At 37.1% G+C, this 16,194-nt stretch overlaps 1 protein-coding gene across 2 annotated transcripts in view; it reads left to right on the top strand.

Annotated features, from left to right (window-relative positions):
• Positions 1–837: 837 nt before the first annotated feature.
• LOC132941146 (zinc finger protein 235-like) overlaps positions 838–16,194 on the top strand; it is a 98,738-nt gene continuing 83,381 nt past the window's right edge. For both annotated transcript variants that reach the window (XM_061009073.1, XM_061009074.1), the window contains exon 1: positions 838–1,643. In XM_061009073.1, coding sequence (XP_060865056.1) covers positions 1,431–1,643 — 213 coding nt within the window. In that variant the 5' untranslated portion in view covers positions 838–1,430. The remainder of the gene's footprint in view (positions 1,644–16,194) is intronic.

Genomic DNA, 16,194 nt, shown 5'->3' with positions numbered 1-16,194 from the left:
CAATTTTCTTAACTTTAAGTTTGATAATATAGGGGAGTTCACTTTAATATTAAAAGTAATAACACATCATTGGTTCTGCTAAACATACATTTGCCATGTCAATAAATCAATTTGTTGTTCAGCATAAAAATAAAAATATATACACAGGACTGACCAGCTTGGGCCAAAGCCCGAGTGTTACCTGGTCCGTAGTTACGTACCTATACCTATATGATGTGGAGTGCGGACATGCGAACATGTTAACTATATGTATATTATATTATATATAACTATGATAAAGACTAAAATACGTGTATCGCCCGCAGTTGAAGATTTTTTTGTCGGTAATGTTATATATATATATTGCCCACTGCTTATTGTACCTACGCTTACAATATAAACGGCCGCGAAAGACCGGAAGCGATCGCATCCGCCCAAAATCGTTTCGAGATAATGCTCACATGCACGCATATAAGGTACCTTATAATAACTTTTTATCACACTGCAGGCTGCAGTTAATTCATATATTATAATATTATTAATATACCTAAAACCTCCTACCTCCTGGCTCCTATAATATAATATAATAATATTATTATTATAATAATTTCGTTTTTGTATAATATTATATTATTGTATGAGTATCATTATACCTTCTTCGGGCGGCGGGAGACAACTCGACCGCGGCGCGCGATTGGCCGAGACGCCGGCAACCGGTCGGGGGCCGTCGATTGGCCCGCCGGTGTCCGCGCCCACAACTCCGGCGTCTTGCCCTCCGGGGGAGGGGGAGAGGGTAATGCCCACGTGCTCGCTGCTCGCCGGACGCCGCCGCGGCCTTGCACTTCTTCAGTAGTCCGATAGCCGGTCGACTGACGTCTCGCGCGCGCGTTACCTCTTCCTGCAACCGCCGCCGTTCTCGTGCAGTATTATAGTAGCCGCCGCTGTTGTTGTTGTTGTTGTTGTTGTAGTAGTTGTAGCGGTGCTGTGCGTGTGTGTGTGTGCGTGCGTGTGTATATGTGCGTGCGTTCGCCAGTAGTCGTTGCCGCCGCCGCTTCAGTATAGTACCACCGCAGACGGTCGTGTCGTATACTATAGTTTTCGTGTTCGTTCGTTCGGTTTTTCGGTTAATTCGTTTTTTTTATTTCATTTGCTCGCATTATAATATTACATACAATCATAACACTTTACGCTGTGGCCGACCGCAAAGTATATTATTAATATTATATGGACAAATATTAAACAAATATTGTTTCGCAGCGACGTATTCGCTATAACGAGACGCTAAACATGGGACAAATGTTCGATTGATCCCGCCGTGCACAACGCGCGTTAACCGGTTAATTAACCACGCCCGCCGTATATAGTGCGATTTTTGCGACTCACGCCAACCGTGCAGGGACACGCGTACCGGTAAACGTTTCGGTTTTCGGATCACGCAACGACAAAATATAATGGAAACGTGCGTGCTCATACCGAAAGAACTGTCCTTGCAGGCGGCGCCCGTGGCCAACGTGCAGCGGTCCAACAACAACAGGCACCACGCGGAGCCCGAGATCACTGTCATGACCAACGTCAACGTGCCCAGAGGCACGCTCATCTACCCGTTCCAGGGCACGGTGCGCATGGACAAGTTGGACGTTTTCTCGTTCTTGGACGACACAGACGTGAGTGCCTAACTACAACGAGATCCTATATACCAATGATATACCAATGATATACCAATAATATACCAATAATATGAATATATGTGATTATAATATTATTATCATCGCGTGTACACTGTTGCTGCGATTTAAAATATATGTACCGAGATAACGCGCGTGATAGGTACGAGCGGACGCTATATAGGAAGACATTTTGGGAGGCAAACTTATATCCGACTATACAGCTGCAGGTTGCACACTTATTGCACCACATAGGTACCCCAACACATATAGGTAGATACAGGTTACCTATACCTATATAAGTTAAACAAAATAATATTTTTAACAATTCCAAAATATTTGTATAGGTAACCTGCAGGCTGCAGTATTATTACATTAATTTATTTTCAATTATAAAAACATTTTGTCAAATAAATAAAAATGACTAAGTCGTATACCCGCAGCTAATACCTAGGTAAATAGGTATATTTATATATTTTTTAGGAAATAATAATCAATAATTTAATTTAATTCAGAAAATTTTCTTTCACAAATAATCTAACATTTTATTTTTTTTATTCAAACACCAATCAGTGTTTAATGGAGTTTTCAAAATAAAAACTAAATAATGAAAACCAGGTTATTGGTATAATTATTTTTTTATAAATATTATAATATTGTATTCATGATAGGATGGAAAAGTGATACTTCTCTTATATTATACATTCCTATAGATGCCTAATATTATGATACATCAAAAAAAATGTTCGCTTAATTTAATTTAATTATCGAGTCGTGTCAATATATAGATTAATATTGGTATATTAATTATAAATATTCATTACATCGCATATAATATATTAGTCGATACTTGTAACTAAACCAGTATAGGTATGCGTGGTATGAAATTTTATGATAGCATAAAAAAAAGTATATCTACAGTTATTGATGTTTTTTAGATTTCGAACTGTTGGTACATTATTTTAATATCGAGAAAATATTATAATATTTCTTAGATACGGATTTATCTGTTGGGCCAACCGTCAATTGAATCGGTCGAGCACGCGCATTTGCGGTGTCATCGCCGCGCGGTCCAGTGCGTTTCGCTGCAGTTTATCCTAATGTAAAAATTATCACCCCACACTTAATACAATAGGTACTACAGCTATTAAGTGTAATACGTATATATCGTGTTTATCGTTCCCCTATTTGGGTACGCGGTCATGGCGCCGTACACACGCGGATACCCCGTGATTAATTGGCCGTGGGATGTGCGATGTTGATTCTGACGATGGGTGGAACAATGAAATTAATTTTTCGAATTTAACATGCAACAGGTACATATGATAATAATATTATGTACACATTCATATACTATGTTTGTAATGATTTTTAAATGAGTTTTCCTTGTGGGGCTGGCTGCATACTGTTGTTAAAAATATTTTTTGCGATACATAACATTATTATATATAGAGGTATTATATATTTTCATACATTTTATCTTACTACATATGTAGGTATTTCTGTATTATATCATACTCGTATTATATTTTATCATCGCATATGGGTGCAACTTTATACTGACGAGAGACGACCGAGGAAATTTCCTTGATGAATCTTTGTCGGAATTTATTGTCATTATGGACATGGCGTGACGCAATGTTATCTCATTGTGCTATCCGCTTACCTACGGTTTTCTCATCTATTAAAAGAAATATGAAAAAATAAACATGTGCTATTTAACCATATTATATTATATATATATATTTCTATCCATTGATTGATTCATGAGGAAACAACCGCGCAATGGTATTGTTGTGGTTAGAGGCGCTCCCATTTAAAGCGGAAAACACGTTATTACCCGTTCGCCGGAGACTTAAACGGTGGCGCACTATCATTACTAACGAGTCTTCAAATAATATCATAATATAATGATGTAAAATACAATTTATTACTATATTATTCCGATAGTGAATATCTCGTGTATCTGTAATAATTACACAAAATTTAATTAAAATAATCCAGTTTTTTTCTAGAATTGAGATACTCTCATTAAGATTGCTTCTTATAATTTAACATATAAATAAACAGTTTACGAAGTATTAGCGGGTTATTATAGTATAGTTTATACCTACATCACAAATTATTATAAATTTTAGAGTAGTTATTAGTTATTATTACTTATTTATAACTACTATATTTTTTTGTAAGGAATATTATATTATAACAAGTACCTATTATAGTGATGTATGAATAAAACTAGTTTTATATTTTAAATACTAATGAAATATAAACCATCATTTATTATTTTTAATATTTATACTCAATTAAATTTTATACTTGAGAGTAAAAATTGAAAACAGTTCACATTAATTTAAAATACCTAACTATTTGTAATATGGTTATTGTTATTTACGATCATTTTGATCACCTAATAAAAAAATAAGCTACATTCTTAATAATATAAGTTTGCAGATTTAACGAGCTGTACAAATATTTTTTCATATATTCTCATACTCATAGCTGGTATAATAGGTTGTGTTGTCCCATTATAAGGTATAATTCTATATTATTGTTTAAACAGATTTCATAAATTTACATAGAAATTAGTGACTGAATATTAGTAGTGTACTGACTTGATTAATGCGTATATAGTTTTGCGTAAGTTTACTGATTTTAATTAGGGTTTAATTGAGCCATTGTTCTTTTAGTAAAAAGAGAAATTTATAAGTCTATATATGACTTATCGCATGTATATTTTTATGTCATCTCATAGGTGTTGATAATATATAGAATTATCTAACTTGGCCCACCGCGGTGAAAAAAAAAACAAAATCGTTTATAAAAAAGTTTTCTCACTAAAACATTCTTCTGTCTTATAAATATTATTATTATATTAAAACAATAGTCGCGGTTTTGTGCGCGTATCAGACGTCATATTTATCCGTTAAAAAGTGCACGATGTGCAATTTGAATAAAGCACACACGCCCATCATATATACCTAAATATTATAATTGACGTCAAATTAAAAACTGGCGAGGAATGAAAGCCAAAATTATAATTTTTCCGAAAACAATATATAGCAATCAGCTAGATGCTCGTGTTATGTGTGTGTGTGCGTTGTTATATATTGTATATTATAATATAGTTAACCAGCGAAATCTTACTAGTTTCTCATAATTCTCACACGTGATTACTGTTTTCACGTGTGTACACACACCGGTGAAACCGCGGCCGGTCATTGTAAACCTGGTCAGTACCGCGCCAGCTGTGTATTTTTTCCACCAGAAATACACGTAATTATTATACTCGGCTTACACGTTTTGTGTCTTATGTGTCCATGTGTGTGTGTGTATTGTGTTGTGTTGTGTTTCGCTCGAGTTCACGCTGTACATAATAATATATATACATAACAAGAGTAGGTATATACCCACAGTGTGTATAGGTATGCGCACATTAGGGGAAGATCATTACTGAAAGTGTTTAATTCTTTTATCTGGTTTTCACACACACACACACACAAGTTGCATAGATATTATTATTAATTGCTCCCCGCGAGGTTTATATTATATGAGACTGCACTGTGAATTATTATTATCTATATAGATATAATATTATGTGTGCGGCTTTCGAGACTCATGTGTGGCCCCGTCGCTGTTGCAGCCGCGTCGTTATTATACTTCCCGTACATTACGTTCCCACGGCGGAATGTTGTATTTTTGTCTTCTTCATTGTAATCGCAATGTGTGTGTGTGTGTGTGTATGTGGGTGGGTGTGTGCGTGTGTGTGTATCATATTATGAATCATAAAATAATTACAATTACACGGCCGCGTGTGTTGTTAATTTGCCCGGGTTGTCGGACATTGTTTTGCGTATACAACATAATAATAATATAATATCATAAAGGCAGTATATATGTATAGGCTCCTGAAACTACACTGTTACTGCTGCGCGTAGTGTAGGTTTATGCTAGAAATTTTTTTTTGGCAGATCGTTAACCTTATATTATAAATTTATAACCATATACCTATTATAATTTTGATCTTACACGCGCACCGTATTTTCGTACATACGAGCGAGTGGCGCCGGTTGTCAGGGCGGAATTTACATAAAGACTTAACGGCTATTCAGCACCTTTTTCAATTGTCAACATATATATTATAGATAAAGACTACATCGAGATTTTACATATGTCTTGCGTTATGAGATCTCCAATGTTTGATACACTTGTACATACAACCATAACGTGCTAAAGTTATATGAATTACGTTGATTCTTGGAATTTTTTCGGGATACGTGCTGGATCAAAAAATCACAAGGAGTGTTTCAGTTTTGTTTCCTCTGCAGCCATGTTACCTCCAAATAACACCCATAATATTATAATATTGAGCTCGATATTTATTGTCGGATCAAAAAGCGCGTTTCTTATCGCGACCATCGCACAAATCGTATAAATATTATATTATTATACGTTATGCGGAGCAGTGCGGTGGAGGTGCAGTCCGTGGCGATTGTCGTCGGTTCCGGCAGCCATTAAAATACATCTCATAGATCGAAAATGGTCCAATTACCTCGGTATGGCACATTATATTATATGTCCATGGCTATAAAACATATCGGATTTTTTTTCATCATTATTATTATTCTTTTTTTGTCGATGATCCTCGTGTTCTAAATACAGTGTGTCTTCTCTGCGCGCGCGGACAATGATAAAATACAAAACACAAAAAAAAAAAAGCCGCATTGACTCGTGTGTGCGTGTGTGTGTATGAGATAGGTTCGATTTTTCACGGTCGGTTCGTGTACACTGTTGGCACGTACCGACACGCCACGTTTACTCGCGCGACGATCTCCCAATATACCTACCTACGATATTGATAAGGACGCGACTGACCAGAGAATGGAACATAACAACAACAACAACAACTATACACTAATAAAAAAAAATAAAATAAAATAACACAGTACGAGAAAAAATGCTTTACCGTTTCCATAATGGTTTTGATTTTCTTCGTTGAAAATAATAATATACGAGATGAAAAAAAAAAAATGAGTAAAAATGTCTGTATTTTCCGAAACGTTTAACTTTTTTTGCCCGATATCGATGCGTTTTAAATATTTCTATGTATTATATAATAATATCGTGCACACGTAGGTACCACACTCGGACAGAAAACTATACGAGTGAGATTTCGTCAGTGATAGCCGAAGAGATGATAAAATAATATATTCTTCTTACTGCCATTACATTATAATATGTATATAGTAACGTATTGTGTTTAATACATACAACATTTGAGAGAAAAATTAATCGACGAGCTGTATATAAATGAATAATATGTAAATTAAGATTCTGATGAACAAGTTGTGACTTGACATTTTTTTTTAGGTACCTACTGCTGTTAATCTCGTAGTATAATCGTTTAATATACATACGCCTATCTATATGACTTAATGACTTATAAGGTACCTACATTGGAAAATTAGCAATTAAGTAATTTTGTATTCACGTTTGTAAAATGTACAAGTCGTATGTATTATTTGGACACGAACAATTTTTACAAACATATATAATATGTATTTAATATAAATATGACCGTTTTCATTTATAATAACTACCTATGATTTCAAATAATTTAGGTATTCAGCTTGTGCTAAATAAGTTGCTATACAATAATATACATAGCAAAGATACGTAGTGTAGTGAAAACATTTGATGTATTATCTTTTTCCTTTATTTTAATCTACAAGACGGAAAAAGGATTTAATAATATATCTCAAACATAGCCTCTAGACACGCAGAGTACAAAATTAAATAAAAAAGTACTTTTAGATATCTATACGTATTACATTTATAGTAGATATATGGTAGAGGGACACCCAGTATATCATTTGTCAGTGTTGCTTATTCTGTGGACGCGTAACAAGGAGAAAACCTGATGATCTCGATTCGGATCTCTAGGAACACACATGTGATTCGTTCTCATTAAAAAAAACCAGTCCGACGATTTGTTTATTGGATTAAATGACTGATTGTCATTAATCATTGGATTTCTCTTTGAATAGGTAAAAATAAAAAAAAACTGATTATTCCGATGATTTACTTGAAAATGAACTATTCTGAAGGAGGAACCCTTTGATAAAAAAAAATTAAATCGAATTAGTTGTGAATTAGTATAACTAGTTATTGTATTCATCCATTTATGAGGATTTATTTTGAAAACTGTTGATACCTAACAACAACGCATTTAAAGTCAATATAAAAAGTATTAAAAAAAAGTCTGATGAGTGATCTTGTATAATATAAGTAATGTTTGTATTTATATATTTATTTAAAAGTATTGTACAGAGATATATATGATTTTTTTTTTTTTTGTTTAACTATTAAGGTATTTTAAATACAATAAATTAAATAGGTATATTAAAATAGGAATATAATTAATAAATTTAAACACTAGCTAATAATCATATCAATGTAATTTTTTAAGTAACCACTATCAATAATTTATTACCTGAACAAAATATCTCCAAATTAGTAATACAGCGCGCTATTATGGCGTACAATCATTATAATATCAATAATACTTTAAAAAAAAAATTGAAATAGTCTCATATATATATTTTATGAGCATTATACAAGTTAACGTTTTCGTAATAAGAGGCCCCGAGCAAGCACAATTTAAAAAAAAAAAACATTTCAATAATAATTCTTTGAGGTTTGCCCAAATTAGTCTGCCAATAGTCATACTGTCTGCAGTTTATTATACAAAATATAATATCGGTTCAGACGACGAGACTACTGCAGAAGTGGTTTCCATATCGGGTGCACAGGTTGTTTCAGGTGATTGATGAGTGATATGTGTGTTTGCGAAGACCGAAAGTAAAAAAAAAATACAATTGTTTTTTCATAAATCTATGCACCCGCGGTTCGTATAGGTTTTTCATGTCTACGTATAGGTTATATACGTACATCATTCTATAAGGGACGCCAAACAACGAATATAAGAACAAGTAACAACTTCAGATGCAACTCGCACAAACACGATTATTAGTAAGCACGGATGAAACGAAAATAAATAAATACACCGCGTTACTCTCATACCGTACTGTTTTCATTGCACACACACACAAACAGACATACATAATATAAAGATATTTGTACGTATTTTTATATCATATAAACCGTTTCAATTTTTTACTCGGGTTTCATATGGTATTTTATATATTTTATTTTTTATACCGTCTAATTAAAACGGGCCAAATTGTTTGCTTTGTGATCGCGCGCCGGTGTGAGTTTTAAACGCTGAGCGGACACAAGTGAAAACAAAAAAAATCGCCGCCGCCGCCGCCGCGGAATGCGTTTTTTCGCCGCTTCCAAAAACACGCACCGATATTGTATATATATATATAAAGGTATATAAGGCGCATCTTATATATAACTATATGAGTATATAACTATCTACCCATGTACATACATATATGTATATATATATATATACATGCACCTACGTCCTACACCCTTCCGCGCCGCGCGCGGCGAACATGTTTTTGTCACACGGACATTCTTTGGCGGACGCGTCCGTGTGCGGAATTCAAAAAACGCTTCACCAGAGACCGAGCCGCGCTCAAGACGTATATCTCACGCGGGGTATGATATTATTATATATTTTATACATATAGGCATAATATTATGTTATGTGCGTTCTGCAGAGGGCGGCGGCGGCGGAGCATTTCGATAATTTTCGTATTTTTTTTTCTGTCGTCTTCATCTCCTCTTTTCGGCTCGCCGTATGGTGTTAATGGGTTCTTCAATATAACCACCACCACCACCACCGCCACCACCACCACAACCACCACCACCACCGCCACCGCCACCGCCCGAAATTCCACCGCGTTTGCGCCTTTTCCGCGGACGACGCGATTACGACCAGGCGAAGCTTGTGGAGTCTGTCTCGGACCGTTTATCATCTCCTCCGTCACATCCGTGTCGCAGTCTACGTGCAGCAGTACACAGTATGCATTCACCTCTGTGCGTAATGTGTACAATGTATTACCATTATAATATAATATTACGTGTAGGTACAACCAACAGCAGTGCAAAGCTTCGGTCGTCACGATGACGGTCGCCCGCGCCTATAGCCGCCGCACCGACTCGTGTGCGCGCACATTACAAACGTATATTATTATTATTATTATTATTGTATAGTCGCTGCGAAAACCCTCGGTGGACACTGCGGCAGCGGCGCCGGCAGAAGATAAATCATATGTATTATATATAGGAACAGTCGAGGAGACGATGACAACTCGCGTGCGTGTGTGTGTGCGATCGAGGGAGAACGGGCCAAGTGATGCATGGAGACACGGTGCGTTCATACACACAATGGCATGTGATAATATTATATTATACAAAGCGAGGCTCCGGCGTGTTATGAAGTACACGCACACACACGCAGATAATATATTATATTATATGGATCGAGAAACTGAGTCGGAGAAAGAGTGAGAGAGAGAGAGAGAGAGAGAGAGAGAGAGGAGACGTTATATAGAGTGGTGTGGTCCATTCGTGTATGCGATGCTATATGTATATACACGACGCGTGCGATGCTGCAGAAAACGGCCTGTGCACAGAACAAATCATAAATAGCCGCCTTACGTCGAGGACCACACCGAGAAGAGAGACATTCCTATGCGATCTTAGCGCGTGCGTGTGTGTCACATCGTACACGTCGCAGCCTCACTGCAACAGTTGTCTGCAGCTCACCTCCGTATTATAGTATCGTCCATTATATATATACAGGTGTACACCTAGTTATAGGTAGCTGGTATAGGCTGCAATGGACACGAGCGCGTATGATGTTGGCTCCGTTTCGGACCGCTAGAAAACACCGTTATAACATTTTTATATATTATATTTTATGATGATGAATATACATATACGCTCGCGTTTGCGGACGACGGCTGACTGGACCGAGCTGGACAGAACTGGGCGGAAGAGAGAGAGAGAGAGAGAGAGAGAGAGAGAATATTAATTATAATATACCTATGCTGCGTCCGGCGTAGGGCTGCTGTACAGCTAAACATTATAATATTATAATATTATGACGTACGATGCGACGACTTTGGCACGACGTACGTTTTTGTGAAACTATACCGCCGAGAAGAGTTGTAACTTGTGTGTATAATAAGTGTAGGCACGTAGACTTGTCAAAAACAATATATATTATATTATTATATACGTCGTGTTCGCAGTGTGCAAAAGACCGCCGTAGCGTCAAAATCGCAACATCGTATATAAATGTGTCTCGTTTGAAATGTCGCTCGCAAGACCAAAAATACCGATCTGTACATTTTTTTTTATCGGTCCTCGGTGGTATAATATACTATTAATTCGTACGCGCATGCGTATAATATTGTAAAAATGATATGACGTGGAAACACCGCCTATCCGCTTTTGATCTCAGTCTGCTGTGTAGCCGTTGCGCCGTTATTGCGGTAATATTAAATATATTATACTGCACTTGTCGTGCTGCTACCGCTGCATGTGAATTAAATGCATAATAAATGCAGGTGTATTAAACGTATACGATATGATATTCAATCGCGCCATGCAAAACATTTCGTTCATAATATTATTATAATATATTATACGATATACCACAAGGCACTATATTATAGGAATTGCAATCCATTTGCATTGCAATATCATCATACACCCGGTATCCTTTAAGTGTGCGACAAGTGTTGCAGCGACGACAGCATGGGCTTAGAAAAAAAAAATTGATGTAACTTATAAATTATTACGATTAGAATAGCGGTAGCTTATGAAATAGCATCGGGTGACCATTTTTAATTTATATTTCAGCACATTCTCGCGCGCGGTTACTACGTCATGGTAACGATTGAAATCGTGTAAACAGGTGTCATCCGAATGGTATAAATTTGAACTCTACAATAATTTCACCACCCTTAGAATGAAAACTCGACCGCAACTAGACGCTACTTATATTATCCCGTTTGGACGGTTAAAAGAAATTCACAAAAAGAAAAGAAAATCGAAAAACAATAAAATGATCTATACTCGACGTCAAAAGCAGCAGCAGTGGCGGCTAAGATACGCCCGACGAACAAGAACAAATAGAGCGTAGTGTATGATAATATATTATTACAATATTATAATAATATAATACCTACGCCGCCGTGTGCACCTATGGCGTTCGATTCATGAGAAGATTCGATTCAATGGCCGAGGGGAGTGGCGGGATTTTTTTTCCAAATGACCACGCGCGATCGCGTATTATACAGGCATATATAGGTATTAATGTATATATGTATGTATTATTGTAATGGGTAGTCCGAGATGAGCTGCCGCGCGTTATGTAAATTATCGGCAAAGAGAATGAAAACAAAATAAAATAACGGCTACCGGACAAAAGCCGACGCCGCCGCCGCCGCGCGTAGTACCCCCCGCGCACTCGCTCGCACATACGCATATTATTATATATGTTATAAAATATATAAATAAATAAAAGAACGTATTATTTTATACATATAAATACCGTTTAATGTACATGGTAAAAAATAAATGGAAAGCCGCAGACTGTCAACAGTGCACACGGCACATTATAATATATATAGTACCTACCCCCCCCCCCCCATTATAATCGATTCGTATCCGTGATCTTTTTTTTTTGTTTTTTGTTTTTTTTTTTATCTTATTTATAATATAAACTGCGCCATAATAAAATAACATAATATACCTATATAAACACAGACCGACCGTTGTTTTTGGTCGATTGGACCTCATTAAACGCCACCGCCACCGCTACCTGCAGTATGTATAGTATAGGTAGTCGATTTATTTTGTTCTGGTATAATTAAAACGCCGTGTCGTTTCCGCGAGACGGGCGCCCGCCCCCACCCCCGCACACGTCGTCGGCACCGCTCGACGAGAACGGTTTTTCCCTTCTTCCACTCCTTTTTTCGTTTTAATTAAATCGGATTTATTCGTATTCGGTCCGGTGGACATGAGCGCGGTTACCCTTGCCATATAATACATTGATATGGTTATAGCCGGTAACCCGACGGCCTGGGATATGCCTACCCATGCGCTGTGGTATATACCTATAGTATAATATCCTATATAGGATACCCATTATAATACATACCAGCTACCAGAGACATCTCGCACACCGGTCGATCGTGCTTATAGCGGAAAAACAGACTTCGAAATGTGTAACAATATAATTATAACGTTATGACTCCCTCGGTGGTGTTTTTTTTCCGTTGTCGCGCTCTCCGCCCGTCTGTATGACCTGCAGCAGCAGCAGCAGCAGCAGCAGCAGTATGTGACATAATTTGTATACCTTGGTAATGTCATAATATTACTTTTGTCATATTATTATTATAACGATTACGGAGAACTGCCACTGAATTCCGGTGCGGACGACGGGGATTATCTACGGCGTGCGATGCGCACCGTGCTTCATACCACGCGATCGATCGACGACACGTTTTTTATTCATCGCACTCTATCTTATTTAATATTATACAGTTGTACTCAGTTTCGTGGAAAAATAACACAACACAGTATACGATGTATACCTATAGTAATATTATTTTATACAGACACGTTTCCGACGAAAAAGGAATTCAATCGACGCACCGACACGTCGACGACGTGTAGGTATATACCAGCCACAGCCGAAAAAAGTAAGTTCTCACCGAGGTGTCAAATATTCATTGCGTAATGCCGTACAATATTATAATATCTAATCGGAAACACTGACAAGTTGTCCAATAATAATAATAATATACATAATGGGTACCGACCGAGGTGTATCATCGTGTGTTTCCTAACCAATACGCGTTTTCGGTATAATAAATTATGTCGCTTCTGAGACCACTTAAAAACAAACACGGACTCGAATATTATCGACAGGGGCTTAACGGCATACCTACAACAGCATATAGGTACAGCAATCGTATATAACATTATATTACATTAATAATAATAATATATTATATTATAAGCGTTGTGCGGCATTATTAAAGTATATAGATAGGTGCCAGCAATAATATAGGTCCTATCATAGCATATATTATAAGGTACGGATCACATCTCCGTCGGAGCGCACAAAACACTGAGACGAACTATTTATTATACGAAGAAAACATAAAAATATACAACATTTCCAGAGGGAAGGGACCAAAGCCTTTTAAATCCCCCCTCCCCGGGGTCCGAGTCTTTAGGCGTATATTAATATATAATATTATATTATATACATTTTAATAATAATAAAAAATATTATTGTAAGCCTTCGTGACCTGTAAGCCAAAAAAAATAAATAAATATTATAAAACCTTACGACGAGCCGATTTGCTCATTATCGGGATCGATCAATGCCATGTCATACGGCCTCGACGAGGAGAACCACCTGCAGCATCAGCCGATTCACGCGCGCGCGCACGTCCATAGTCAAAGGGGCTCCGTCGTCGGCCGCTGCCGCCGCCGCCAATGCCAATGCCAATGCCGCTCATCGATCATCGTCGAGTTCTCCTTTCGCACGCGTCTTATATACACTTTATTATATTGCAGCTACGTAGTGGTACGTCGTGGTCGAATATGCAAATATTTCTATAAACTGTACACACACACACACACACACACACACATATATATAATGGCTTGTAACGGCCAAGTTAATTGGTAGATATACGTCGCATATGCCTATGATAATAGTAAGTATACATACACGGTATAATATACACACGGCGGCGATCGCGTTCTTAATTATTTAACTGCGCAGACCCCATTAGTATCATAAATATATATATACACGAGTTATACATATTATTATTACTACTACCTAGGTACCTGTACTATATATAATAATATTATGCTCGTATGTCCGTGGTGCCGTTTGTATTTTATACTGTGTAGTACAACACAGCTTGTAACAGCGGACGGCGACCTCTGTATAAGTCGCAACAGCGGTCGCCAGCTACCTAATAATAATAATAATAATGAAAACGGCGGCGGTCGATTTTCTTTTCTCTTAGCCTCATCAATTACCGACGCCGCTGCCGCCACCAGATCGTTGCAATATAATATCCAATCGATATAATATTTAATAGTCTGATTCGTATCCGGTTTACCGCGCCCGTATATATTATGTCGCCGTGTCCACACTATCATGAGCTGATAGACCCTGCGGGAAATTCAATCGACGGCATTCGTAAATATTATATTATTTCAATGTCTGTTTTAACGCGTGTCGTCAAATCTTCCGGACGAGTTTCGAAATATTCGCGATCATCGCCTGCAAATTCGTGCAGATTTACAATAATTTTAGGAGTACCGCGGGATATATATTTTTAGTATTATTTTTATATTTTTATTTTTTAGTATTGTGTAAAGGCATACCGACGAATCAATATAATCGACATTAGCCGCAAAATATGCGCAGTAATATAATAGTCTATAATATTCAATAGAACTGCAGTTAAAGCCTGCAATCGAAACGTTTTTTTAAACGCGACGACTATTAGCCGAGATAAATAAAGAAAAGTAAAAACCTAATTGACCATTCCAGTAGAAATCGTAATCACGTCGTCGTATACGATATTATACACACGAGTTGTACCTACATAAATATGTGTATACATACCAGCTATAGTTGAAAAACTGGAGTATGGCACATTGTCCCGTTGACCTATTATTGCGGGGCGGGTGGAAGATGATGCTTACGGAAAGAAGATTGTAAGAAAAAAAAATCGTATAAAAACCAAGAGTATATAATAATATAATATAACACACATTATATATTATATATATATAAATACCTATAACTAGTTCTGCAGCAGCGACGTGAGTGGACTATATGTGTCCGAGCCGTAAAACACCGTGTTCCATCGCAGACATCGCAGCAGCATCATCGGTAGAGGTACATTATCGTCGTCGCCGTCGCTTATATTATATTATATACATCGCGGCTTTCTCTTGTCCGCCGTCGCCATCAGTGTGTGCGTATGCGTATATAGATGATTAGAACGTTTAACCGTGTATATAAATACTTACGTAGGTTATGGAAACTGGATCGAGTTGGCGGCCGGATATCGACTATCTGCAGCAGCAGCAGACTATACCGCGGGAGGAAGTTGTAGTCCATTGCTGTCTGCTCGTCTGGTGTATAATATGATGACCGAGGTATATAACGCACGGTAGTAGTGGTTATATATACATATAGGTATTAGGTTATACCTTCTTATACCCATTCCCGCGGTGGCGACCCGCGAGACATATCATAGCCGAGAAGAAGACGGCGCGAAGAATGTCGGAAGCGAAATCACTGCCTCGGCGCGTGCCCGAACCGAACCGTTTCTATATATAATATTAATAATATAATATAATATCGTGTCTGCACGCGTAGTACATATTATGCCCATCGATATAATATATAAAACGCATATGAGGTTTGTCCTATACTAGTTTTTTTTTTATAAATATATAAACATTTCCTTATACGGCCAACACGTCGTTTTCGGGTTGTAAGTACACGCATGCATATATA

This window comes from Metopolophium dirhodum, chromosome 3, assembly GCF_019925205.1.
Source record: "Metopolophium dirhodum isolate CAU chromosome 3, ASM1992520v1, whole genome shotgun sequence".
Taxonomy (NCBI): Eukaryota; Metazoa; Arthropoda; class Insecta; order Hemiptera; family Aphididae; genus Metopolophium; species Metopolophium dirhodum.
The sequence above is the reverse complement of the archived record's forward strand: the minus strand, read 5'-3'. Positions and strand labels throughout refer to the sequence as shown.